The sequence below is a fragment of the Dasypus novemcinctus genome, chromosome 18 (assembly GCF_030445035.2).
Source record: "Dasypus novemcinctus isolate mDasNov1 chromosome 18, mDasNov1.1.hap2, whole genome shotgun sequence".
Lineage (NCBI taxonomy): Eukaryota > Metazoa > Chordata > Mammalia > Cingulata > Dasypodidae > Dasypus > Dasypus novemcinctus.
The window spans coordinates 16,043,262-16,071,078 of record NC_080690.1 but is presented as its reverse complement, the minus strand read 5'-3'; the positions used below and the strand labels follow the sequence as shown (position 1 = coordinate 16,071,078).

The following is a 27,817-nucleotide window of genomic DNA, read 5'->3' as shown; positions in this document are numbered from 1 at the left end:
GGTTTTACACATAGGAGGTATGATTTGGGGTTGGGTGGCGTGGTGGCTGGATAAATGGCTATATTTACATTAACAAAGTTGTATTTTGTTTTTAGAGTCCTTGCTTTCAGTATATCAGTGGTCCTTGACTGGAGAATTGCCCTCATTGTGTTACACACATGCCCCCCACCCCGCACCTTTTTTTTTGTATTGTTTATGTTCTGTATGGGTCTCATACCCTGTGGACACATAAAATAAATCCCCTCTCTGCCTCTTTCTCTGCAGGTACCAAAGGCTTAGAATGTTCGCCTTCTACTCCCACCATGAACTCCTACTTTTATAAGTTCATGATCAACCTTCTCAAGAGGTTCAGCAGTGAGCGGAAACTCCTGGAGGTCAGAGGTGCTTTCATCATCAGGTTGGCCTCCGCGTACCTTTCTCCTCTGCCTTGTACAGCTCGGGTTTTTTATTTTCATACCATACAAACCTCTTTTTCCCTTCTCTCTTCTCCTTTCCTGGCCTTTGTGCTTGTTCTTAGAAAAACAAAAACAAAAATCAAGGAGATTCCCCCTTCGCACCCAGTCGCTGGTGCTACCAGTGTTGATGTTTTTTGGAGCAAACAAATTAACTTTTCACTTGTTGAGACACTGTTTACCCTTGAGGTTAAATACCCTCTGCTAAATGTTATCATCAGAGTCTTCTGGTGAGGAAAGCTTTGAGCCGGCTGGGATGTGCAGCAAGCTGTGCTCCAGCACCCAGCCCCAGCATAGGCTTTGGCCAGAGTGGGTGGCAGGGGTGGTGCTGGCACAGCCAGGTTCTCTAGTCGAGTCAGCCCAGCCTGGCAGTCCCAGGAGTTCTTCCCTTGCAGCACGAGACCTTTAAAACAGCCATCACAAGCCGTGCGGTGGGCCTGGCCCTCTGCCAGGGAACAGGCTCCCAGGACAGAGCCCAGTGTCACCTTCAGGCCTACAAGCTCTACTTCGGGGACAGGCCTGCAGGCGAGGTATTTCCCTGAGCAGTCTGAGCGGCCCTGGATCCTCCAGGGCAGAGGCTCAGCCCAGGCTACAGGGAGGCTTTTAAGAAAATAAAGATGCCTTAGCCTCACCCCTGACCAGTGGAATCAGAACCTCTAGGCTGTTGGGGTTATTAAAGCATCCAGGGTGCTTGGGGAGTGGACGAGACTCGTGTGGTCATAGGGCCAGTGAGGTTCCTGGGGCCGTGGGGGGACGAGGAGTTGAGTGAGGATTCCCAGCTGAGGGTCTAGCTGGTACGAAGTCATCAGGGCAGAAAAGAACATGGAAAGTTCATTTTGCTGGAAACCAGAAAGCAAGGGAAGGGCCCAGCCTGTGGGCCTAGTGCAGACTGGGACTCCCAGAGGTCAGCGGGTAGCCCTGAGAGGGCTCGAGCAGGCACGATGTGCCCAGTTTGCTCCTGCGTGAAGAGCTCTGTGTTGCTGGCAGAGGATGGGCTGGAGGGGCAAGATGGAGAGGGACGATGGTTGGGAGGGACGATGGCCACCTGCGGGGTGGCTGGTGAGTGAGGGCATGAGGCGCAGGGTGTGCAAAGCCCCTGGGTGCCTGGTGCGAGCAGCGCCATGGTCTGTGGTGCCAGGCCCCAAGCTGTGAGCCCTGGAGCAGGGGCGGGAAGGGACAGGGCTCAGACGGTGGAGGTGGAGTGCTTTGGGGACTTCAAAGGAGAGATGCTGAAGAAGCAGGTTGCTGTACCTGTCACTCAAGGGGCACCTTGGCCCGAGGTACAAACCTGGAGACTGGCGGCATGTCCACTCATGTATTCACTTGCTCATCAAATATTGATTGAACGCCCATCTGTGCAAAGTACCGTTCCCTGTGGCTCTGGCCTCATGGAGCTTCCATTCTTACGTGGAGATGTGGGTGAAACTCTGGGAGGGTGAGAGGGGTGGAGGGAGAAGGGAAGGGGCATGAGGCCCAGACTCCAGAGCTCCAAGAAGCTGGAAAAAGAGACTGAGCAGAAGCCCAGGGAGGTGAAAGGAAACCGAGAAAGAGGCAGGGGACAGCGAGGAGAGATGAGGCCCCAAAAGGTCGCCAGGGAGTGGGGCAGGAGCCTGTTCGGCCACGCCAGCCAGCCACAGGAGCCAAAGGGGCTGGAGACGGGCAGGGGAGGCGGGCAGGGGAGGCGGCAGGTACAGACTTGCAGGAGCAGCTTGCCTGATGGGGGAGGAGCGCGCGGGCCCCATCTCATAGGCTGAGTGGGGCGGGGGTGGGGGGGAGCGGGGACTCCCAGGGGGACAGGCCCAGAGGGTGGAGTTGTGGGCAGGACAGACCTGCCTGACCAGAAAGCCAAACAGCAGGACCCCTGTTGTCCTGCCAGACCGAGAAGGGGCTTCTGGTGGTCTGAGAAGGGGCTTCTGGTGGTCTCCGGTCTCGCCCAGCGGAAGGATGGCTGGGGGTAGCAGGCAGGAGGGAACGCCGTCACTCTCTTGCCTTTCCAGGGTCACAAGCAATGCCTCAGCCTCGACACTGTTGATGTTTGGAGCTTGTCAGTTCTCAGTTGTGGGGGCTGAGCTGTGCATTGTCGATGTTTAGCAGCACGCATTGTCGATGTTTAGCAGCACCCCTGGCCTCAGCCCATGAGGTGCCAGTAGCCCCCACACACCCACCCAGTTGCGACGATCAACAATGTCTCCAGAGGTTGCCAGATGTCACCTGGGGAGCAGAATCGCCTCTGGTTAGAACTACAGTGACAAAATGACAAAAACAGATTCTTGTCGTTATTGGCCAGAATAGGACAAGTCCCATGGTTTTCCTTCCCGTGGAGGTGGACAGTCTCAGCGGGGGGACTGAGGCAGAGATGAGATGTGGTGAAAGAGCCCCCCCGCCCGATGGTGGAATGTTCCCCGGGGTGAAGGTTGACTTGAGGTGGTTTTCCTAATTGCAGAGGTATCAGTGCTTTGGGTGACTTCTCCTTGCCTGGAAGGCTCTCAGGGAACCAGGGGAGAGAGGCCTTTGAAAAAGTAATTTGTAGCTAATTTCCTCTCTTTGGAGAATGGGGCTGTAATGGATTTTTCCATCCTGTGTCATCGTCATCTGCCTGAGCAGGGCTTGAGCAGGGCTTGGGGAGATGGAGCTCAGGGTAGTAAAAAGCATCCCCAGCAGGCACTGAGCGCACCCCAAGGCCGTGAAGCCAGTGACAAGGGCGTGTCCCGGTTTGGGGACCGTATAGCGTGAGGCTCTGCCTGCTCCCCAGTGCCTCGTGCACCTGGGGCGATGGGAAGCCTCACTGCAGAAGGGACAGGAGGGGAGGCAACAGCCTCTGCACTTGGCTGGAGCTGGCTGGGCCCCTGCACTCCACTGACGCCACAGCTGCTGCGTCCAGGTCTCCCTCCCCACCCTCTGGACACTCAGCATGTCCAGTCGCACGGCGACCGCTCGCCGTCTGGCGCTCAGACCCACGCTGGCTGCTGGGCGGGGAGCCTGGCCGCCAGTCCAGTCCTCACTCCCGTGAGTCCTAACTCCCCGCCAGCATGGGGTGTCTCCTGGGCCTCGGTGCAGTCTAAGAGAACCCAGGGGGCCCAGCCCCTCACATGCTTTGCCTCTCCTCGTCCTTCACCCCATTTGTCCATTCCTGCCACCCCCCAAGGCAGCACACGGGGCGCAGCCGACACCCGCCGGGCCCATCTTCCTCAGAGCCAAGCCCGTGTGCCAGGCTGCTGCAGCCCTGCCCCTGTCCAAGTCCCAGCCCCTTATCTAGGCTCTCGTGCACACGCAGCACGGTGTGTGATGAGGCCCCCCCCCCCCCCCCGGCAGTCACACGGGGCCTAGCAGAGGTTTGCTGAGCGACAGCCCCTGGGAGTGCCAGCCTTCCCCCCGCGCATTGTTCCATTTCCTTACTTTCTGCTGACAGCCTTAAGAGGAGCATAATAATGGTCCATGAGGACTGCTGAGATAAAGCCACAGCCTGAGAAGAAACGCAGTCCGGGATTTCTCAGTCTTCTCCTTCAGGTGTTAGGCAAACTCCTAAGTTGTCCCTCCCAACCCCCCCAGACTGAGCATTGAAAAAGAAAGGAAACAGATTTTTCTGGCAGACAAGCTAAAAGCCAGTTATTTCTGCTGCAATGTGTTTAGCTCAGGGGCCAAAAGCAGCTGCCGTAAGGGGGTAGAAAGGGCTGGCTCCAGAGGACAAAGGCATCCAGATTTCCTGGCGACAAACATCCGGTGGGCTCCTCGGCAGTTGGGGGAGACACAGGATTGCCGGCAGGACCCCGGAGTGCTTCCTCTCCCCCACGCACTTTTCCCAGCGCAACACCTAGATCGGGGAGCAGGGGCTGCTGAGAATAGGGCCCCTGTGTCCCAGCCAGGCCCCGGGGGCAGGAAAGTGTCAGGCATCATCTCTGTGTGTCCCAGTGTCCTCATTTTCTGGTGGACATGGCAGTTTAGACACAGCTCGAGGTTTGGGGGACCATTGGCTCCAAATCCACACCTCCCAGCAAGATGCACCGCAGCCTGCTCCAGTCCCAGCTCTGGCCACCGGGGTGAGGCCACTGACAGAGCAGGGGTGGGGGCTGGAGGAGGCTGGGCCCTGGCCCTCCCCACACCCGCTCCCCAGGACTCCCACCGGCTTTCGGATTAAGAGTGTAGCTTCCAGAATCAGAATCGGACTCGGGTTCGAATCCCAGTTCCTCCAACTTAACTGTGGTGCCGTTTCCAAGGCCGTTTCGCTTGGTCCGTAAAGCAGAGCCGAGGACAGCTACCGCCTGTCCGGTCGGCTGGGTATGGATGATGTGCGCTGGTGACACGGGCGCTGTGGCTCGGCCTCACTGTGGGACCTCCCGGCCCTGCCTCTGGCGGTCTATGGGGAGAAGACCAGGCCCGCAAGACAGGGCGAAATAATTGGCCCTTGCATGCCAAGAGCCGGCCCCACTGGACCAGGCCTGTGGTCCCAGTGCCCAGAACACCCACCGGCGGCCTGGCCCCATCCCCACCAAAACAACTCAGCCCGAAGTAGGTGTCCCTGGCCGCTGCCCTCCTCCGCCTCTTCCTGCCCTCCATGCTAATGCAGGCAGAACAAGCCCTGGGCTTGTTTCCCCGTGAACCGTTCCACTTATACTCAGCAGAAAAGGAGAGGAGGGGGGACACCCAGCGCCTTTGATAAACTGTGATATGAAGTCCAACAGCTGGGGTGTCCACAAGGCCTGCTTCTGTGCTGGAGGGAGCACATCTGAGGACACTCACTCGTCCTGCCCAGATGGCCCCCTGGCCAGCAGGCTTGGCTTCCTCAGCTGTGCCTCTTCCCCTCCTCGTCCTCCTGCTGCCTGAGAAAGCTTCCCCAGAGCGAGCGGCTGGGCCCTGAACTCGCTCGCTCTGGCCCGAGTCGGCCAGTAGATGGTGGGTGAGGTCCGGGGTACCCTCCCAGGGGAAAGGGGGCGCTCCCCAGAGGAGGTGATGGGCTGGGGGCCCAAGGAGGAAAGGATGAAGTGGGCCTGGGGCTTCTCTCGTGAGACATCCTGGCTCTCCTCCCGCCCCTCCAGTTCAGCAGATGCTTCGAGGGCCCCTAGGATGTGCCCCACTAATACCCCCCCAGCTCCCCAGCTCTGGGTTGGCAGAAGAGCCCTGGTATGGGAGGAGGGGTAGGTGGAGTGGGGCGATGATTGGCCCGCCGAGGTGGGTGGTGGGGCAGGGCCTCGGAAGCCACTGGAAGCTGGGCTTGTTTTTAAGTGCCAGGGACCTGTGGGGAGGGGGGTGGCCTCAGAGAAGAAGCTGTCTTTCAGGCCGTAATTGGGAAATTCCGCTTTGCTGGCCTCGTACATTCTGCCCTGTGAGACGGGGCCCTCGGCTGGCGCAGGGCGGCCACCCTCGCTGGGCCTGGCATTCCCTCTCGCCCAGCGCCCCTCCTCACTTCCCAGGCTCTGGTGTTCCTTTGGCTTCATTTATGCTCCCCACCCTGTTAGTCTTTATACATGCCCCCTAATCTCCCAGGAAGGGTTGGTGAAGCCCCCAAAAGCCCACTGTCCTGATGCTAATGGAAGGTGAAGTAATGCTCAAAGACCCATGTCCCTGGTTCACAGGGCATTTGGGGAAAGCAAGCTTTGCCTCCGGCCCCTGGCTTGTGGGAGAGCTTCTGAGAGGGCTCTCTCGGCTCTCCTCCTCTCTCCCTTTTAATGATTGCATGCATTTGCTCAGAACAAAAACAAACTGCTGTGACAAGCGCAAACCTAATCGTCTGCTGGAGGCCCTGACCCACCTGCCCAGAGTGCAGATGGAGTCAGCTTTTACAAGTTAGTAGCCACGTTGACGGGGTCCACCGCTGAGGGGACGGGGAAAGGACGCCGAACAGGGCCGGGGGGAGTCTTCTCCCCTTGCTAGCTTCAGCTGAAGTCTGCCCGGCTCCTTGTACGAATCTTCTGGAGCTTTCCACAGCCATTCTTCCTGGTGGGCGCAGGGCTGAGATGCAGGACAGCAGGGGGAGCTTGCCTGGGCAGCTCTTGGCTTCTGATCCCCTAACTGGAGGCAGTGCCGTGGGAATGTGACGGCCTTTGAGGAAGTGGGGCCCACTCTCGTCATCGTCGGCAGCAAAGCCACAGCGTCCCGGCACCTCACAGCACCGTCTTTTGGCTCTTTGGGCACAGGCATGGCATGGCCCCCGGAGGGGAAGCAAAGCATGCACTTGCAGGGAGGGCCCTGGCAGAGGGCGGGGGCCCAGGCTGCGGACTCTGGCGCTGCTTGTCCTCTGAGCGGACCCTCGTGGGGCCCATTCCAGCCTGCTGAGCTCCCAGGAAGTGGAAGCCACGTAGAGGGAGCCTGGCCCTCTGCTCTGGAAGCCAGAGGAGCTTTAAGGGGCAGGGCCCCCATTTTTCAGGGGTCCTCCTGGATCCCTGTAACAGAGAAGCTGGAAGGAAGCTTTGAGCAGGGCTTGTGAGAGCTTAGGGGTCCCTGCGGACTTCGCAGTGGGGAGGTCATGTGACAGGCCCAAGCACTGACCAGGAGCCCCGAGAGGTGGAGGCTTGCAGCAGCTGGCTTGCAGCAGGCCTGACCTTCCCTTGCCCCAAGCCCCCTGGCCCCCTCGGTGGGAGAGCACAGCACTTCTGCCCCCCGCCCCCCACCCCTCACCCCAGGCATGTGTCTTGGGAATTCTCCTCAAGTTGATACTGACTCCTGCCTGCCCCCCTTCCCTTTCCAGCCTCCAATTAAAAGCATTTTCTTCCGAGTCTCCACACCTGAGAAGCCTCAGCACCCCCAGCGCATAGCTCAGACAGCCCGCAAGCTGAGGGGTGATTGTCAGAATCCCTGTTCAGGGGCTAAGAACTTGATAATAACTTTCTTTCTGAAGTTCGGTCGCTTGTTTCCATGTAGAATGTGCAGTGCTTGTTTGATCTGAGTGTTTATGCTTTACCTAAGAACTCCAGAAGACTTGGAGAGTTTTTTGACAGTGATAACTCAGCTTGGTTAATTAGCACGTAGCTAATGTGTGTCACAATGTAGCATCTTACAAAAATAGAGAGGCAGCTTTGGAATTAGCCTGAGAAGTCACTTCCCACCCTCTTGCCTCTGTGGGGTAGGGCTCATCTGAGCCAGGACAGACAAGCAGGTGCCCTGAGTTTTAAAAGTGTTTTTCAACTCCTGGAAAAGCAGTTACAGACCCTGTTCACCCAGCAGAGGATGTATTTCTCTGGGTGATTTCGCCCTCTCCTTGCGTGCTTTCTTGTCCCAAGTATCACAGGGCTTACGGAGCCTCCCCTGGGTCTTCAGCAACGTGAACAAGCACGGGCAGGGGTGGAAGGCCATGCGGACCAGCCGCCCTGCCTCCCACAAGCGTTCCTGGCTCAGAGGCTTGATGGAGTCGGGCTGGGGGAACTCGGCACTGAACTTGGCCTTAGACAGGCGACCCTGAGTCTTGTGGAGAAGCATTGGGGCCACAGGGAAGGTGCTGGGCAGGCCGGACGGCCGCTTATAACCCAGATCATGAGGGCCACCGGGGAGACTTGCTGCCGCTCCCAGAAGAGCGCGGGCTTTTGCTGTCAGGGTTGTCCTTGTGGCTTTTAAAAGCCTCTCTAGCACCAGAGCCCTTTCTCATCAACTCCTCGCCCCCGGTGGGGCTGCAGTACACGGGGTGCTGTGCAGCCATTCAGAGACCCCCAGAGCAGAGGTGCTGGGGACTCCTCCAGACTGGGTGGCAGAGGCCACTGGGGTTTCCCCCGCCAGGCCTGGGGTCGCAGTGCCATGGGGAAGGGAAAGTGACAGCCAGGGCTCGAGGCAAATGCACCAGGAAGTGTCTGCTGGGCCTCATGCCCCCAGGGCCGCCTGTGAGGATCACTCCTGCCTGCAGAGCAGTCCAAGGTCCACAGGCCCAGCCCAGGGACACTAAAGCCCACAGAGGTTGACGGCTCTTCCACACAGCGCCAGAGCCCACGTCCCCAGCGTGACAGCCTGGAAGGGTCTCAGCTCACGCAGGAAAGCAGCTGCACCCTCTCGGCAGCCCCTTCCGCCCAGGGTCGCTAACCCAAAGAGAAGGCCCACAGAGACCCCTCCCAGGTGCCCGCCTCTCCCCCTCCCCCGACCCGATCCCTCGCCCACAGGGCTCCCGCAGCTGCCACTCCTTAGAGGCCAAAATGAAAGGCTGAGCAGAGCCGCAAGCCCGTCCTTGTCCTCCCTCCCAGCCCAGCCCCTCCCCTGCCTCCTGCCCATCCGTTAGCCTGGCCTCCCTCCAGTCTATATTTAGATGGCGTAATCTCGTTGGAACTCTCTGGCACTTGGTGAATTTATTTCTTGGTCTAAATCTCCCTTTTGACTCTTGCTCAAGAGGACGCGTCTCACCCCAACTTCCTCCCTGATTATTTTCTTTTCTTCCTGGCTTATCGCGGCCACTGGCATCAGCCGCATTGGCCTCTTGTCTCTTTCTGAAGCTGAACTGGGTTGGATGTCAAGGGCCCTCCAGAGCCATCACGCCTTTTTTTGCCTAGTCCTCCTCCGAGTGTCCCGTGTCAACTGTTCTGAGCCCTGTCTCTCACTCTCCCTTCAGAAGCTGCTCTCCTGAGTGCTGAGCTTTAGCAGGAAGGGCGCCCGTCGCCCACCCACCCCCAGTCCGTGCCCACCCGGCGCTCCCCCGTGGCTGGTTTCCCACCCTGGGAGCCATCTGGCCCTCTTTACTGCTCTCCCAGACGGTGGTGTCTTCAGCCCAAGGTGGGGCCTGTGTCTCCGTTTCCCTCAGCCTTTTCATCATTAAACCTGTGGCCGTGGACAGGCCGTTCTGAGCCCCCGTTTGCTGTTTGCACAGCCAGTCCCAGCCCTTCACATTGCCTCCATATTTTGGAAGCCCTTCCATATTCCAAGAATTCCTGGCTTGTTTTCAGCTTGATTGTACCATCTCTTTGGTAAATCGTCCTCCCTCTCTTAGCCATGTGACATGTTTTACTTTAATACCCCAGACCTGTCCTCTTTCCTTCCCCTGATCAGGGCATGGTGACATTGCCACCCTCCTTGCAGCGATGCCCGTGATGACTTTCTAGATGTATTTCTTTAATTAAAAAACAACCCAGTATTAAAAGGCCACACACAAAAGCGTGGGGTCAGTTAACTTTCACTAATTGTCTACACCTATGTAACAAATAGATCAAGAAACAGACTATCCCCAGCATCCAGAGGTCCCTGTCCCTTCTCCTCCCTGTCTACCCTCAAAGTAACCGCTGTCCTGACTTCTAGCACCAGAGGTTAGAAGTTTAGACGTTTTACCTGGTTTTGAACTTGATGTAAACAGAATCACACAGTTCTTTGCTCCTTGACCTCTGGAGTGTGCTTGTGAGATTCATCTGTGTGGGGCGTGGCGGTAGCTCCCATTTCTGAATGGGTTCCATGGTATGCAGAGACCACCATTTCTCTTTCCATTCTACTCCTGATGGATATCTGGGTTTGGCACTATTTGGAATCCTGCTGCTAAGAACATGCTTTCTTGTGTCTTTTGTTGAATGTACATACCCATTTCTGTTCAGTATATCCCAAGCCCTGCTGGATTAGAGCACACACTCCCACTCACCTTTAGTACCCGCTGTCCCAGGTGGTTGCGTCAGTTTTCCCTCCAGTCCGCAGGGTATGAGGCTTCCAGGCGCGCCACGTGCTCTCCCAGCACTTGGTGCCTCGTCTTTGGTTTTAGCCATTCTGATAGGTGTGTAGCGGTATCATCAGGTGGTTTTAATTTACAATTCCCTGAAGACTAATGCAGGTGAACAACTTGTTTGTTGGTCTTTTGGATGGCCTCTCTTGTGAGGACAAAACTCAAAACTGCCATTGAGTTTTTGGTGTGTTTCTTAGGGATTTCTGGAAGTTCTTGATGTATTCTGGACTCAAACGTTCATGAGACGTATGTACTGTAATTCTCTTCTCGCCTGTGGCATGCCTGATCCTTCTCTTCCCGGTATCTTTTGATGGATAGAAGTTCTTTAATTTAATGGATTTCAGATGATCAGTTTTTCTTTATGGTTAGTGCCCCTTATGCTGGGTGGTGCTTTTTCAGGCCTCATGGGAACAGAACCACCAAGTTGCCCGTTTGTGGTTCGTGTTTGCTAATCCTTCCCAATGAACTGGACACTGAGTACCGTCCCCCTAAAACCCAGAGGCATTGTTTCTTAGCTCTGGACAGGGTCTTGGAAGCCACCTGGTTCATCCTCCCCACACACGGTGAAAACAAAGATTCTTAGCCGCCTGCACCCCGCACCCACCTGAATCCAAGGAGCTTCTGATGCAGCCAGGCCGGCGCCGCTGAACCACTGATGTAGCCATGTCGGTGACAGGTGGCAGGGGCCCAGGCAAGGCACCCCGAGCAAGAGGACTTGGCGAGTCTGCATAGCCAGGCCAAGATGAGGCCAGCGGGAGCCAGGCACCCAGGCAGCGTCTCCCCAGGGCGCCATCTCCCTTCTCAGCCCTTGACTGAGGCTCAGCCTTGTAGTTTTGCTCTCTTCCAAGTGGCAGAGACACGGCCACCACCACCTCCAGGATCATATCCCTGCGGGCTGTGGTCCAGCGTGGTCCAGTGGTGCCATGGGGTGCCAGTGGCAGGAAAGCAGGGTTGTGGGGGGCAGCAAGTGGCACCCCTCACAGAACCCCACATGGAAGGGCAGAGCAAGAGCTCTCCAAAGACTAGGGTCTGCCCTTATCAGGGGAAGGCCTTCCTGGGCCCGTTTCCCTGTATGAAAAACGGGGACGACCAGACTCCCGTCTCCTGCTTTTTGTGAGGATTCAGTGGTGTAACGTGTAGACCATGCTGAGAGGCGGCGCGCAGTGACCGCGCTGTAAATAGCAGCAGGCACCATGGCGGTGACCGTGGCAGGGGCCGTCCGGTGCCCGGTTGGCGCACACAGAGCGGCTGGCTTTGTTTCATTCCCCCCCCGCTCCCAGTCCATCACGCCTTCTGCTGTGGCGCCCCGCGCCCCCCACTGGCTCAGCGCCTGGCAAGCAAGCGTCCCGATGTTGACTGTCACTTCTCATGTGTTCTAGAGAAGGGCACGGAGCCACTGAGCAAACTGAGACCTGAACCCAGACCCGACATCCTCCCTCCGTCTGCGACCCCCCCACACTGACTGCCCCAACCCTTCTTGGTGCTGCCCAGGCAAGGCTCAATTGAAGTCGCCTAAAACCAAGTCTCACTCTCGCTCGCATTAAAATATAATAATGGAGGTAGCATGGAGGCAGGAGCTGGGATTGGCTCGTTAAAAGCTAAAGAGCCCAGGCTAGAGCCCCCCCCCCCCCCCCCCGTGTCCCCAGGGCTCGGGCTCGCTGCCCCCACCTCCCCTCTTCTGCCGCCTCTGGCGGCCCCGTTCCTGGGCAGGCCACCAGCAGCCCTGAGCCCACCTCTGCCCCTCAGCCTCCCGCCCTCCCCAGTCACGGGCTGGTCTCACTGGGCCGTCACTGTGGCCATGGCAGCCCAGGGAGGGCGCGAGTGCCCTCCCCCAGAGGCAGGATGAGCCGTCCTTCCCGGGAATCACAGTCGCAGAGCCGGAATCCAAAGCAGTGGACGCCAGGACACCCAGTGCCACCCAGCACTCGCTGGGGTCCGAGGTCAAATGCTGCCTGAAGGGGGTGTGGAACACGCCCCCCGACGGTCTGCAGCGTGGGGGGGCAGTGGAAGGAGTGGCCCCTCCCTCCCCTCTGGCAGGCAAACCCTCCCCGTCCCTCCAGGAGGACAAGGGAAGGACGAAGCCTCCGTGGACCCAGCCCTCCCGGGGGCCACAGTGGGAGCAGGCGAGTGGGTGTGGTGTGGCGCCCGCCCTGGGCGTCAGGGCTTGCGGCTCATCCCTTCTTTGCGGGCTTCCTGCCGTTAGCAACATGCCTTTAAATAGTCTGCTCTGCCGATTTTGGGAGAGGGGACAGGCCCTCGCCCCTTGGTGGCGTGTGGAGTTGGGGGTTTGCGCACAGGCCGGCGCTGCCGAGCAGGCTGCTGTGTCCCCCCACTCCATGCCCTCCCCCACGCGTGTCCCAGAGTGGCGGCCTTGGGGCTGTAACTGAAGAGAGACCAGGAGAGGCTCGGTCCACAGTGGCTGGAAGGGACCTTAGGGGCCAGCTTCGTTCCTGTGCAGAGGAAGCTGAGGCTGCATTGCGCCAGTGAACAGCTGGGTGCTGTGGCCGCCAAGCAGACGCCACCCCAGCCTCCTCCAGGTGCCATGGGAGCGCCCTAGAAGGGGGCAGGGAAGGACGCCAGGGAGTCTGACCGAGCGCTCACCTACTTGGGGGCCCAGAGATTCATTCAACGCAGTGACTGATACCCTGAATTTTCCTGGAGTGCCTGGGAGGTGCCAGGCGCCTTGCTAGTCCCAGGCACAAATTGGTGACTGAGACGCTGCCTTCCCCAAGGTTGCCAGCTAGTGGGACGTGCCCCCAGGTGACAACAGACCAATAGCTGTGGGAGCCAGTGCTGCGGTCGGAGCTGTGCAGGGAACACCTGGGTGGGAGCCACCACCCCCTCCTTCCCCCCCTCCCCCCACTCCTGCTCCTCCTCCCCCCCCCGCTCCTCATCCTCATCCTCTACCTCCTCCCCCTGCACCTCCTCCCCTCTCCTCCTCCCCCTGCTCCTTATCCTCTACCTCCTGCTCCTCCTCCCTCTCCTCCTCATCCTATGCATCCGGTTCCTCCCCTCCTCCCCCCTCCTCCTCCCCCTCCTCCCCCTGCTCCTCCTCCTTCTCCTCCATTCGGGCCTGGGGGGGAACGGAGCTGGGAAGCTGTGACCTGGATCTGCTGCTTTCTCAGAGCATAAAGTGCCCCAGTTTTCCTTCTCCAGCTCAGCTGAGGCTACGCCAAGAATTGGGCTTTTAAAGACTGCCTGAGATGTGGTTTGAAGCCAAAAATCTATAGAGCCAGTGCATTTGTGACCTTGTTGAAAATGCTTACCTAAGATAATAAAGGGGGTGAGGTTGGAGGTTTTGTGTTGTTGTTGTTTTTCCTTTTCCAGATTTAAAAAGGAAATCCACTTGACTCCAGCATCACCCCTCGGCCTCGCCCACCCAGCGCATTCCCCACAGCCCTGCATCCTCCAGCTTCCCAGTGCTCACACCCTCCCCATTCCCAATCCGCCCCACCCCCACCTATCAGTAATGAAAAATGCCAAGCGGGTAAAAATAAGGACCCAGTTATGGCCCTGGAAATTAGGCCACAGCTGTCAGGCCAGGCAAGCGTCCTCCTGTCTGAGAGTGGAACCGCCGGGAGCAAGGGCTCAGCCCCCTCCTCTTTGAGGATGGGTAAGAGTCTCCACCTGGCTCTCATGGAAGCCGCAGCACGGGTGTGGGGAGCTCAGCACTCACCAGGCTAGGAGGCGAAGAGGCAGCCACTTAAGTGTGGAGTGACTTGTCCAGTGCCCACCAATGGGGACACCTTAGGGAAAAGAGCTAGCCCCTGCCCTCCTGGGGAGAGTCACAACCCCAAGCAGTGACATCACAGCATGACAGTGCTTTCTGGGAGCAGATGGGGGGTGCCCAGCCCTCTTGGTGGGAACCAGGAAAGCTTCCAGAAAGAGCTGATGTCCAAGCTGCGGCTGGATAGCTAAGTTAGGAACTAGCAGTATCTGGAGCGAGCAGGAGAAGGTGCTTCACACAGAAAAGGCTGTCCAGAAGCCCAGAGGCCAGTTCTCAAGTTCTCCAGGGAACTGGGAGGGTGGCTGGGAGTTAAGTGGGGGCCAGGACCCTGGAGCTACCTCGTGAGCCACCCTGGGCCTCCTCTGGGCCACTGAAGGGCCTGAGCAGGTTCAGGAAACTCCCCTGAGGGAGAAATAGCTACTCGGTGGCCACCGTGGCAGCCTCAGGATGCCTCTGAAGCCACCTCCCCCACTGCCAAGCTGTGGGCCACGCAGAACCCTGCCTGAGGCTTTTGGCTCCCAGAGCTCAGCAGCCTGAGATGCTTCCAGAACTTTCAGTAGGATGGAAGGGAATTGGGGCCCAGGACTCAGGAGGGGAGGATTGGCAGAAACCATTCCCACCACTGCCATTAGCCCCATAAAATACCAAAGGCTAGTAAGTAGGTGACAAGGGGTCCTGCTAATGATTCTGTCATTCTGGAAGGTTCACTGCTGCTGGGACAGGCAGTTTGGGCCAACAATCAATCATCTGAACTAAATGTAAAAGTTTCTTGCCACCCCATTCATTCCAGGTACCATGAATTCAGCTGACTTTCCCCACCCTTTCTGTTCTCTGGGTAAGAGTTTTCCCCTTCCTCCCATGTGAGCGGAGCGCCTCCTCCCCTGTTGGAGAAGGCCTGCCTTCTCTGAGCCCCTTTTCCTGAAGGAGACCCCTGCCCACCTGTGTCGTCACCAGCAGCGGGTTCCTGGAGTTGCCCTTGAAGCTGGAGCGTCTGCCCCAGTCAGGTTCCTCCTGCTTCTCCAGGGCCCCCCAGGAACATGGCAACTGGCTTTTCAGGTCTGCTGTGAGTGCTTCCTGGTGCCTGTGACCTTACCTCTGTGGGGACCCCTGACGGGGCAGGGATGGGTGATGGAGGAAAAATGAGCGGGTCCTTTGCCCGCCCAGCCCTGCCTGCAGGCCTGAAGCCTAGAGCCGAGGGCAAGGCCTCCCGGCAGAAGCCGGTGCTCCAGAGATGAGTATCTGGAACTGGAGCTCTTGGAGGTCACAGCCTTCATTTTTGTGGTGGTTGGAGAGAAGCTCAGGCCTCTCTTCACATGTTCACAGCTCCAGGTTCAGTCTCTCGAGCCAGTTTCTGGGTTTCAAGGAGAGAACAGCGAGCCATCAAACCGTGCCCACAGGCCCAGCCCATGGCAGGGGAACCTGGCGGCCCAGGGCAGCCCCGTGGGACAGACCCTCCATCCCGGGGCTTCTCCTCAAGGGCCCAGAGCCCCAGAGCAGCCCCCAAGGAGGACGCCTCCCCAGGTGTCAGCATGGTCCTTTGTGCCAAGGGGACCCCGGCTGCTGTCCCCGTTCAGCCTCGACTTGGCTCAGACCTACCCTTCCGAGAGGATATCCAGAGACCCTTTGTGCTTAAAATTGGGGTCAGGTGGATCCTATGAGGCAAGAGCATGTTTAAACAGCGACTTGGTGGTCGCACTCCGTGCTGGGGGCCGCATCGCACCCCTAGGCCATGGCTTGAGTTAGCTTGTCTGCCCCTCAAGGTGGGGGCTTCCTCTCCATTGATAAGACTCTGCCACCTCCCTGGGGCTTCTATTTCCGGAGAAAGCCTCCACTGTAGTAAGCACTCCAGGGTGGAGCCAGGCCTTTTTCCCATGCTCGTATTATGCTAATCACTCCTTGCAAACAGGCAGACTTTGTAGGAGGTTTGCCTGGTTTTAGATGAAACATACGCCTCTGAAGCTAAGAGCCACAGTAGCTAAAAATACCATTTCCCGGCTGTTGATCCTCTCATTTGTGAAATGCCTGTTTCCATTGTTAGATGGGCAGCAGTCCCACGTGGGAGAGGGTGGGCTGCCGTCGCTGGCCAGGGCCATCCTCGGCCCGGGAGGTGCCACCTTGGAGAAATCTCAGGCGTCCGTCCAAGGTGACCTCAAAGCAGATGGGTTCTGAGTAAGGTCTTAGGATGTTAAACCTTTTTTAAGCTACGTGAAATGAAAATCACGTGGAAGAACTTAGAACAAAGCGGGAAGACCCTTCACTGCTGCTTCCTGCCTCAGAAGCCGCCTGTTTTCAGTTTAGTGGATTTCTTTCCAAAACTTTTTATATGCATTTATAAATATAAGGCTTGGTTTGTGTTTTGCTTTGTTTTTTCCATCAGTCGATTCCGGACCGAGTATCATTTTGCAGTGGCTGGTTTTCTTACTCCCTACCACGTTGCAGAGAGTTGTCTGCGTGGGCAGAGCACCTCTCCCCCAGGACCCCGAGTTCCGCTCCCCTCTCGGGCAGAGCAGAGGGCCTGAGGGCCATGTGCCCGCCTCACCCAGCCACCGCATCGCAACCCAGCGTTGAAATCCCCCCGCGTTCTCTGGAGGGGTGCCTGGTCTCGTCCACTCAGCGTGGGCAGTGGCTGACCTGTGGGGGGATGCTGGGCCCTGACGGGCCTCTCGTCTGGAGCAGGGGGCGCCTCTGTAACTGCAAGCTGGGGCTCCTCAGGCGCCTCCGGAGGGACTCCCACAGGTGCCCCCGGGCTGGGCCCCTTTCTCGCCCTCTTGTGTTTAATCCTTGGAGGGTTTCCCAGGCTGGAAAGGATCATTTGGACAAGAAGCCTATTTCATGCATCTTAAGGTTCCCTGAAAACAACTGATCACACGGGGAGTCTTCTTCCCCTCCTGGCAGGGGTGAGGGGAACTTCTAAGAGAAACGCTCCCTTCACTTGGGCCAGAACAACCAAGGAGCTCCCTCCACCCTGTCTCTGTCCCGCGCCTCCAGCCGGCTCCTCCATCCTGCCGGCCCTTTCCAACCCTGATCTTTTGACCATTTCCCAGAGACTGCAGTGAGGTCCCTCTGAGGTTCGCTGTTTGTGACCGGCAGCGGGCATCTGTGTTTAACTTCCCCTTCTGTTTCCTGGCACGTATCTCCATGCCCTTTAAGTGGGCACTTGGAAAGAGCTACAGAAACCATCTCAGCTCGTGCAACTTTATAAAACCCCCAAACAGAAAGCTTGAAGACTTGAAAGGCACTGAAATTTCTAGCTCCTTCATCAACTTCTGTGGCAGAATGTAGCCAGAAAGGCAGGCATGGCGTATGCCAGAGGCGGCAGCTGGTAGGTGAGCACGCTCCCCATTTCTAGGTACCCCCTAGTGGAGTATGGCATTGCCAGCGCGGGTCAGCCGTCAGCCCTGGGGAGGCGGCCTGGGGACAGGGGGTCTTGTCCCGACGGTGGCCTCCTGGAGACAGGGCCCAGCATGGCCACGGTGTCTCCCACTGTCTTCATGAGACTCCAGCAGCCAGCCAGGGTCAGGAGTCTGTCGGTTCAGGGGTCCTCCTGGGGAGAAGTGCATCTTCTGGGTGGGAGGGGACCCTGGTGGACCAGGGTTGGTGGCGAGTGCTGAGAGGCAGGGAGCTGAAGCTGCGCTTGTGGAGCCCAAAGGCTGAACACCCACAGCTGCCCCGGAAATCGCTTCGGCAGCCCAGGTTGGAACTCCTTCAGAGCACCAAGTCCTTGAAGGAAAGCCGCCACGGGAACATGAGGTGTGAGCGAATCAGTGCAAGCCCCTGGGACCCACGAGGACGGGGCGGGAAGGCTCTTCACCTGGTGCAGGGCCCCCTCCCTGACTGCGGGAGCCCTGGAGCTGCCGAAGCTTCAGTGTCTGGGTTAGAGGCTGACTAAGGTAGAAGGGATTCGTGCCCCCATCTGTAAATGTTTGTGGTTGTGTAAACATCTGGGGGAGTGAGCCCTCAGCCTGGAACAAAGGGACTAGTTTGGGAGTAAGGGAATGAAGGAAAGTGTGACAAGAGCAGCTCAGTGACAGGAAGACGGTTGGGGCGGGGCAGCAGGCTGTTCCTGGGTACGCCCGAGCAGCCTGGGCGTGCTCCTGGCACTTCTGGTTCTTGCCAACCCCAGGAATTTGAAAGGGGAGCAGCAGAGGCAGGGGTGCCCTTCCCAAGACAGGCTCTTTATGTCCGCGGACCCTGCATGAGGCCACGTGCCACAGGGTGGAGGGGTGGCTCTGCCCTGGGCACCCGAGCCACAGGAAATGGGAGCAGGGGTCGGGAGGAGAGGTCCGCGTCCTTCGGCAGGTGACTTGGAGCGTGAGACTGTCTAGCAGGGTGTGAACACAGACTCCGAGTCAGGGACCCTCCGTATGACCCTGGCCCATCCTTGGCCTTCTCTGCCCCGGCAGGGAGGAGTCGAGCACATGACCTCCGGGGACCTTTGGCCCAAAAGCCCCGGGAGCCTGGCTGTAAGGGGCCCTGTAAAGGGCGCGCAGCAGGGGGGAACCCAGAGCCGGCCCCCTCCCAGGCAGGGCTGCCCCCGCGGGGAGCTTAGCACAGCCTTAGGAGGAAATCTAGCACCCTGCTCAACAGCTCCAAAGGGAGGAAAAGGTTACAGCGTTGGTTCTCTAACGAGCAGCCAGCGGGTCTCCAGGGCGTCTGGGCTCAGGGATGCAGTTTCCCTGGCAAAGGAAGCATGCGCCGTAGATCCCGGGCTCACGCTGTGGCCACATCTCGCTGGGCCTCAGGTGGCAGTGGGCCTGGGACCCACACTCAGGGCCTTGCTTCCGAACAGGCATCTGGGGACTCGTCCTACAGAGCACTCCCCTCTTCCCCGCCCAGGTCTGATTGGGTGATTGGGTCTCGGCGGCAGAGCCTCTGCTCGCCACTAATCCTCTGGGAGACAATGGAGACAAGCCATGTCCCCCCCGCAGGGGGCCAACATTGTCTGTGCCAGGCGTGGTCAGTGCCGGACACCCGCAGAGGGGGCCCCAGGGAGGGGTAGGAGAAGAGGGAGCTGGTTTGCAGATTCCCTGCCCTAGAGCTGCAGGAAGGTGCTCAGGAAACTCGGGCTCTGGCCCGTCAGAAAGCCCTAGTGATATTTGTAGCAAAGGTGCCCCAAACCATCTGTCTTCCAGAAAAATCACGTCCATGTCGCTGTGCCAGCCAAGCCCCAGAGCCTGGCAGTAGCCGAGAGTGTGGGGGCTGGACTCAGGCTGACTGGACAGGGACCTTTCATCACCTGTCAGGAGAAAGGGCATGGGCAGCGGGCTGAACTAACACCTGCCCGGTGTCCATGGCATGGCTAATGTAGAGAGAGCACCTGTGTTAGCCAGGGTCCTCAAGGGAAACAGAATCAACAAGAGATACCCGTCACTAGAAAGAGATTTTATCAGCGTCTCTCACGTGACCGTGGGGCTGCACAAGTCCAGGTTCCGCAGGCAGGCTGCAACCGGGGGCTCCGATGAAAGTCCAGTGAAGGTCCTCAAGTTTCTGAGAAATGTGGGCTGTCCAAAGACCAGCTGGGAAATTCTTGCTGAATGCTGAAACCGCTTCCCTTTTTAAGGCATTCAACTGATTGGATAAAGCATCACTCATTGCTGATGGCAGTCTCCCTGAAAGATGTAATGTAATCAGCTTTCTGTATAGTAAAGTCACTGGTGACTAATACAAGGATAAATGTCCTTGTATTACAGTTAGCCCAGTGCTTGCTTGACCAAACAACTGGATGCAATTACCTGGCCGAGTTGACACATTAACCTAACCATCTCAGCACCCCACAAAGATTTGTTATTTGTAGCCATTGGGTCTAGCTTGAAGGAAACCCCTGCACCCATAGATGGCAGGAGGTCAGGCAGGGCCCAAGGGCCTGAGCCCGTCTCAGGGCAGCGTTGCTTGGCGTTGATCCTGACAGAGGCCATGGGATCCCCTTTCATCGCCATCCTTTTGTTTTCATTTGCCCTATTTGAAAGAGGAAACTTAAATGCTCAGAAGCCACGGCTTAACATGCGAAGGGATTGTGGCCTGGGGAGCCACGGCCTGCGCCACCTGCCTGGCGGGTGGTTTGCTCCCAGCCCTGCCTTCCTCCAGTGCCCAGGCTGTTTCCTCGGCCTGGGGCCTGGGTGTCCTCCCTGCTGGGCTCCAGCCTTCCCGCCTTCCCGCCTTCGCACCTCCCACCGGCCCCACCACCTGCCCCCCACCCCCACCACCCCCAGCTGCATTCTGGGAGTGCTCCCTGTGGGTAGAAGACGCAGCCTCTCCTGGGACACAGGCGTGGGCCTGGCCTGTGAGGAGGATGCCTGCCAAGTCCCCAGAGGGCCTCCTCGCAAATCCAGAAAGCGCTTCTGCCAGAACCAGACCCTCACGAGCACCCAACTCAGGTCAACACCACCCGCTCCCGGTTGTGCACACCAAGCGTCTCTTCCCCGTGTCATTCTCCCACGTGCCCGCAGCGGGCCCAGGCCTCAGCAGGGCAGGTCGGCGGTGCCCAGGCCAAAGACGGCAGGGGGCAGCCTCACAGTCAGGGCTCCTTGCTCCGCTCGCTCAGCTGAGCCCTCGAGCCGCCCCAGCCCTGGAGGAGGGGCCCATCGCACAGGGCACTGCAGGCCTCTCCATGAGCCCACCCAGGGGTCCGCGACTCCCCCGAACCAGCAGAGGGGCGGACAGTGAGGTGCACAGGGGCTCTCCACCTCTGCGCTGCCTCCTCCCCATCACCCCCTGCCCCTGCTTCCGCCCCCTTGGCACCAGCTCCCAAACAGGACCCAGAGAAACAAGTCCCGGTTCCCCCTCCTCCCGCCCCCACCCTGCTCGAAACTTTTAAGTGTATCAGACTCATCAACTGCATTAAACAAGATGAATTTTTAAAGCATGAGCTGGCAGGGTTACCATGGCTGCCTGTGCCCTGGGGGCACGCTGCCGAGGCCTGATTGAAATAAATAAAACAGATTTACAGTTTTCATACTTGGGAAGCAGGGAGTTGGAAAGGAAGAGGAGCGAGGGGGGCGGGGAGGGCAGCGAAACTCTGGCACTTTCTGAACTTCAGAGGGGAGCTGGCCCCTGCCTCTCCCCCTCTAAATTTTTTACTGACCACGAAAGCTGCTTTCTCTTTAAATTCCTAAAGGATCCCAGCTGTTGGGCAGGAATCTAGAAGGCAGGGAGGAGGCCCTTTTCCGGTTGGAAGGGCTCTGGGACTGTTTCCTTGTCTTGATGTCAGGTTGCACCTTAGATTTATTGGCTGTAAGACCCCAGGTGTCCCCTTGGAAAGCGCCCGCGTCCCATCGGCCTCGGGCCTCCATAGCCAGCGGCCAGTGTAGAGAGGAAGGGAGGGGACCCGGGCAGGACCGCCTGGCAAGACAGGCCCGGCGGCCAGAGCGGAGGGGAGACGGGCAGCATCTGGCGCCGGCCCTTGCGTCCAGGCCAGAACAGACCCAAGCCGCAGCAGACTCGGGGTGGGGGCACCTTGACCGGGACAACTTGCCCAGTGACCCCTGGAGCCCCCACCATCACCCCTGCCCCGAGGCAACTCTCCCCTCCCAGACGGGCAGCGGCGAGCCACGGTGCACGGCAGACAGCCTGGGGTCAGGGGACTCGGACCCGCCGGGGGGGTAGAAGCTGCCGGGGGTCCCGCTGCCAGAGCACAAGACAGAGGCGTGAAGGACGGGGCGGCGGGGGCAGCACTTGGGCTGGGGGAGCTGCTGCCCAGCATGGGGCTGGCCCGAGGAGGCCTTCCCTCGGTCAGGCGAAGCCCTTGGTTCGGCCCAGGTAAGCGGGAGAAGTCGTCCCGGGGCGCTGACGAGGCGGTCCCCCGGGTCTGAGCCGTGCTGGGCAAGGGCCTGTCTGGCTGATCCGCGGGCACGGGTTGGAGCCAGGCGGGGGCGTGCGCGGGGTGGGGGTAGACTCGCGGAGCTGGGACGCGGCCCACATGGACCCTCCCAGCCCAGGTGCTGCTGCTGAGGCCCCTCCAAGTCCTCCGCCCACCCCAGGGCCCTCAGTACTGAAGGGCAGGCGGCGGCAGGCGCAGAAGCAGCCGGAAGGATGGCGGGGCAGGAGGTGGCGCCCCAGGCCCCCACGCCTCCCTCAGCACCGGCTCCTCCTTCCCCTCCAAGCCGGGAGTCTGAGGTCTCCCCCCACGGGCTGGCTGTCCTGCACCCTGAGCCATCTCAGCGGTGTGGTGGGCTGACCGTTCTGGGCAGCTGAAGAGTTCACAGGCCGCTGGGGCACTGTCGCGGCGGCCTCCATTTCCCCTTGGACTTACCGGTCCTGCATTCCTGTCCCACAGCCCTGAGGTAGCGTGGCCGGGCCACCGAGACGAGGCGCGCTCCTGACCCCCAGGCTGAACCCCCACCCCTCATGGGTCAAGCACCCCTTTGTCACCCTCTTTAAAAGGCGTCCTCGGCCAGGCCTCGGCCCAGCCTCAGCCTCACCACAGCCTTGGGTGGAGGCTCAGGGTGCCCTCCCTGGGGAGAAGAGCCAGAGGAGGGCCGCGAGGAGCCAGCGTGGGCGGACCGGACAGGAGGCCCAGGCCCTGGCAAGGCTCATGACAGGCTCTTTCTGGCCTCGGTGACTTTGCTGGTCCTGGTTTCCGAGGGTGCAGGGAAGAGGGTCGTGGGAAGATGTCGTCCATCTTCCCTACGCCACTCGGCGGCATCCAGAGTCCCCCAAGCGCCGCGGGGCTGGAGCCAGAACTCTCACCCCAGGAAGGCGGTCTGCGCTCAGGCCCTCTGCCCTCCCTGGGGGGCTCTCCACAGTCCCCTCTTCTGGGCCTCACCGTGCCCTTTCCCAGGCCTTCGGAGAATCTGTCCTGAAAGGGGCTCCCCCCTTCCTCCCCCCAGCTCCAAGACCGGCGTCCTGAAGCCGGAGCCAGGACCCGCGAGCTCTGCCCAGAGCTCTGCGGCAGCAGGAGCTGAGGAGCTGGGGAGGCCTCGCCTCAGCACAGCCCCACTCGCTTCCCCGGAGAGCATGTCCACCCAGGACAGGTCTCAGGGCCACCGGGCAGGGCTTGGGGCCACCAGACAGGGTTCGGGGCCACCAGGCAGGGCTCAGGGCCACCGGGCAGGGCTCAGGGCTGCTGGGTAGAGCTCAGGGCCACTGGGCAGGCCTCAGGGATGCCGGGTAGAGCTCAGGGCCATCGGGCAGGGCTCAGGGCCACCGGGCAGGGCTCGGGGCCAACCGGATAGGGCTCGGGGCCGCCGGGCAGAGCTCAGGGCCTCCAGGCAGGGCTCAGGACCACCAGGCAGGACTCAGGGCCATCGGGTAGGGCTCAGGGCCAACCGGATAGGGCTCGGGGCTGCCGGGCAGGGCTCAGGGCCACCAGGTAGGGCTCAGGGCCACCGGGCAGCACTCATGGCCTCCAGGCAGGGCTCAGGGCCGCTGGGCAGAGCTCGGGGCCACCGGGCAGGGCTCGGGGCCGCTGGGTAGAGCTCAGGGCCACCGGGCAGGGCTCAGGGCCACCGGGCAGGGCTCAGGGCCATCAGGTAGGGCTCCGGGAAGGACTTGAGGCCATCAGGCAGGACTCGCGCTCCAACCAAGGCTGGGCTTTGCCTGAGTTGGTGGCACATCCAGGGCCCTGGTAAAAAGCAGCACGAGTGGCCCTGCCCCAGAGCCGAGGAGGTTAGCACTGCCTGTGCTCCTCTCCCACCATCCTTCTCTTACTGTGAGGTGGGAGGACCTGCTGCCCAGTCGGGTGTGCCTGCTCCCGCCGAGCCCGGGCCACAGGGCCTGAGGGCACGACTGGCCATCAGAGCCCCAGAGGACCAAGGCACCTGGGAGGAAGAGCTCGAGCACCTTCCACCACATGCCCCCACTGTGCACCTGGGGCCAGGAGAGCTTCAGGTCAGGGTCAGTGGCTGGAGGGATGGTGTCACGGGCTCGCCCGGCCCGGCTAGGTGCCGGGAGGCCACATCTGGTCAGGTAGCTCCAGGGACGCCTTCCCAGGTGCATGCCAAGCAGCTGGGGCTCCGAGAGGGAAGCAGAGCCGTGTCCCTCCTCCTCTTGCCCTGGGGTGGGCCTCAGCCCACGAAGGCTCTCCCAGAGAAGGGAACCTCTGGGAAGGGCAGAGGCGTCCCAGTTGTGAAGGAAAGTAGCAACCTCCTCTCTTGAGTGTGGGGAGGCTCGGAGCAGGCTGAAGGCAAGTCACTCCTGGGATGTGACTGACGAACCGAAGAGATGCCGTTCCTGCCCCCCGCATGAAACGAGACCTAGAAACGGGGAGGGAGACAGAGCCAGCCTGTGGGGGCTCAGCTCTGCGTGTGGGGAGCCCCCCTCCCGGCTGCTCCCCTCCCAGCTGCTGCTCAGCCCTGCTGCAGCTCAGGCCTTCCTGCCCACATGCCCTGCTTTGCCAGGTCGCCCTTACGTGGGCCCCTGCCCTCCTCCAGCCCTGGGGGGGACCTCCAGAGTGGTGTGAGAGGGCCCCCTCCTCAGCCTTGTCCCCGAGCACTTCCCAGGCCATCGTCTCGTGATGAATAGCGCTTTAGCATGGGTATTAAAAAGCATGGGCAAATGTTTAATGCTGGCAAGCTGTGTTCCGTTATTGATGCCACACTTGAGAGCCAGGCAGGCGGCTCAGCCAGGCTGGGGCTCGACAGAGAAGTGATGACACAGCAGCTCCGAGGCAACCATCTGCCAGGCCTCCCCTGTGCCTCGTGACAGGCACTGAGGGGGCAGAGGGAAGATGAGAAGCCCAGGTAGGTGCTGGCGCTCAGCCCTTCTGGGTTTGGATCCTCAATTCTTTGCAGTCACTGGGTGACTTTTGACATGGGTCTCCTCTGAACCTCGGCCTCTTCATCTGGGTGGGGTGATAATGAACACCCTGCACAGGGTCATGCGAGGATCTGGTAGTGCTGTGTGAGCAGTGCTGAACCCGGCACCAGCACGCGGTAATTCTGAAGCCACCTGAGCAGATCCTGTTGCAGACTCAGGACTGAGTGAAAGCGGGGCCCCTTGCCTCCCTCCACCACCTCCTCCACTGGTGTTTCCATCTGTTCTGGAATCCCCAGCTCTCCAAAACACAGCTTAGCTGACTCCCTCGAGTCTCCTTCCCCTTGCCGGAGCGCCTAGGACGGCGCCTAGGTGTGTGTGCTGTCCTGCTGTCCCCCTGCCCCAGCCCCGAGCAGCTGCGCTGTGCCTGCTCAGGGCCCCCTGGGAGAGAACCGACGTCTGCATGTCAACTCCTGTCTGTTGGGGGCCGCGTGACCCGGCAGGCTGGGCCAGCAACCTCGGGTGAAGGAGCTCCGGGAGGGCAAGGCAGGGTGAGGCCCCACCCCCACCTCCGCTTCCTTCCACCTGTCCCTGCGCCTTGGGCGCGTGGGCTGCGGCCTCTGGCTCTGAGGGCCCCCCCTGCCCCCCAGCAGCCCCTTCAGCGCCTTGGAGGCAGGGGTCCTGGCAGGCGTCCAGAGGTGTGGGGTCCTGAAGCCCGGGACGGGACGTGGTGTTGCCCTCTGGCCGCTGCTCTGTGGGTGCCCTTCCTGGCTCCCCCTCGCCCTCCCTCCGGTGGATTTTTAATTAGCAGAGCTCAGAGAGTCGTCTTGGGGGCGGCTCGGTGCAGCCTGTGGCTGCCATTCCTTCAGGCTGTCAGGGATGCATATGCCCGGAAGTCTCCGGAGATGAGACGGGCTCCACCCGGTGGGTGACGAGGAGGAGGGGGTCACAGGAGGCACCAAGGCAGCTGCTTCCCCCAGAGCAGGGTGTGCACAGCACACGGGGACCTGCCTGGGGGCCAGGGGACGGACACGTCACAGCCCCTCCAGGAGCCCCCATCCATTGGAGCGAGGCTCCTTCCTGCAGTGCCGCTCAACAGTAAGCAGCCACCGAGCACTGGGCCTGCCTCTTGGGTGGGAGGACACGCGGGTCCCAGACAAGGCCCTGCTCTTTGCAGCTTCCATTCTAGTGGGCGGAACGGGCAACACGTACACAAGGCAATTTCCAGTGGAAGCATATGCTGAGAAAGAAACATGACTTTTCTTAGACGCCTGGGGGTGGGGGGCAGCAGACGGAGGCCTCGCAGGGGGGCTGGGGTCTGAACCGAGACTTCGTGGCCGGAAGAAGCCGGCCCGGTGCCGATCCCTGGGGCAGAACATTCCAGGCCCGGGAGAGCAAGGCAGAGCTCAGATGGCAGCAGCTTGGCAAGTTCGGGAACCGAGGCACGGCACAGAGGTTCAGGAAGCGCCAGAGAGGCCTGAAGGCAGTGAGCAAGGCAGGAAGGATTAGTAAGCTGGGTCGGAGAGGAGCCGACCTGAAAACGGAGGGTCTTGGCGGCGATGGGGAGGAGCGCGGTTTCCTGTAAAGCCACTAGGAAGCCCTGCAGTCTGGAGCAGGGGGTGGCGTGCTCTGACTGGCCCTTTGAAGGATTGCCCCGGGATGGCGCATGGAGGGTGAGTCACAGGGCGGCGAGAAGGAGCCAGGGGGCAGGTTAGGAGGCGTCTTGCAGTCGACCTGCAAGTGACAGCGGAAGCTGGCACCAGGCCGGTTGTGGCGGCAGCAGAGCCGAGGAGGCTGAGGCGGGACGTGCCTCGAAGGTGCTGCAGCCGGGGTGCGTGATGGAGCAGGGGTGGAGGTGGGGGCTGAGGGGGGCTCCATGCTTTGGAGTTTGAGCAGAGCCTCATCTCGTAAGATGGGGAAGGCAGCAGAGTTGCGTAGTGGCCCTGCGAGGTCTGAAACGCCACAGCCAGGCAGGGCTGCTGGGCGGGCAGCTGTGCCCCCGGAGCTCCGTGGGCACGCAGGACAGTAGGGCCACATGTGGGCAGCACTGGTCTAGAGACGGCTCGAGGAGCCAGAGAGGAGAGCATAGGGTCACCCGGCCTTCAGGGGGGCAGACAAGGGGCCACCAGGAGGCCAGAGGAGAGCCACAAGCGTGTCGAGTCACTGCTGGCGGGAGAAGAGCGTTTCCAGAGAACACCGCAGCCCCGTCAGCATTCCCAAGGCTCTTCAGGACACCGGAAGGCCTGGGCGCCTGCCTCTCCTCACCAGCCAGCCCCCGCCTGCCCTCGCGTGAGCACACCACCCGCGGCCCCCGGCTGCTGCAGGTCCCGCCTGGCCCAGGGTCCCTGGAGCGCGCTGCCTGGCAGCAGCCTCAGCTGTTGGCCTCTGTCATGGAGACGGCGGCAGCTGCAGGCGATGGGCATTTGTGACCATTTGTCATCACACTCCCCTTCCTCCCTGGCCCACCCTTCTGGAACATTTCTGTCCCATGGCCCTGGAGACGGCCCATGTAGGAGTGGGGAGGCCCAGGAGGGCTGCCATCTCCCGGCCTCGGGCTGGGGGCAGCCTGCCCAGGCTCCCCTCCTGCGAGTTGGTGCTTTTCCCCACCCACGGTGGCCCTCCCTGGGCCACCCTCCACGAGCAACCCCCTTCCAGGCACTGCCCCTAGTCCTCATGGCCGCCCCACGAGGCCTCTCCCACTTGGCACAGAGGTAGGGCCCCAGCGAAGAGCCAGAAAAGCTGCCACAGAGATGTGAAGCTCACACTGCTGGGGGCTGGGGACACCCCAAGTTCCTGCCTCTGCCATGCCCCCGACTCTAGGGGACAGGGGCCTAGTCTGCGCCGCACCTGTGAAGCGTCACCTGCCCCCTCCCTGTCCTCTCTCGCTGGGGTTTTCCGGGGCCAAGCACTGGGCACCTTCCAACGCTGGCCTCCAGACCCCGACCCGTATCGAGGAGGGGGCAGGAGACGGCCCTGCTGTGCCAACGCGTACACTGCGCGTTCCGCCACCCAAGAGGGCGAGGGCCTGTCTCCTCTGTGGGCGAGACCTCGAGGCCTGGGCCTGTGCGCACCACAAGCCCAAGGCCTCATCTGTGGAATGCCTCCCTAGAGCGGAATCGCGAGGGAGTTGGACAGGCAGACAGATGTCGGCCCCAGACAGGAGGCGGCGAGGCAGGGGTCGTGCCGGCACCAGCCCCCGGAAGCCTGGGCCTCAGGGCCAAGAGGACATGGGTCACGGGCCCATGCCCTGGCGACAACTCGCGCCCCGTTGGGCCCCTCTCTGCCGCCCTCCAGGGTTGCAGGAAGCCTCCGGGTCCCCGGCCCAACAGGCTCCACTGC

At 60.4% G+C, this 27,817-nt stretch overlaps 1 protein-coding gene across 2 annotated transcripts in view; it reads left to right on the top strand.

The window, feature by feature from the left end:
* Positions 1–27,817, top strand: part of VAC14 (VAC14 component of PIKFYVE complex) — a 114,544-nt gene that overhangs the window by 75,465 nt on the left and 11,262 nt on the right. The window contains exon 14 of one of the 2 annotated variants that reach the window (XR_009181519.2): positions 265–374. Coding sequence is in view for 1 of the 2 variants with exons in the window: in XM_058279748.2 (XP_058135731.1) it covers positions 265–397 (133 nt within the window). In the remaining variant the exon portion in view is untranslated. Of the gene's footprint in view, positions 1–264; positions 398–27,817 lie in introns of both variants that reach the window. The other variant, XM_058279748.2, reaches the window with a different exon arrangement.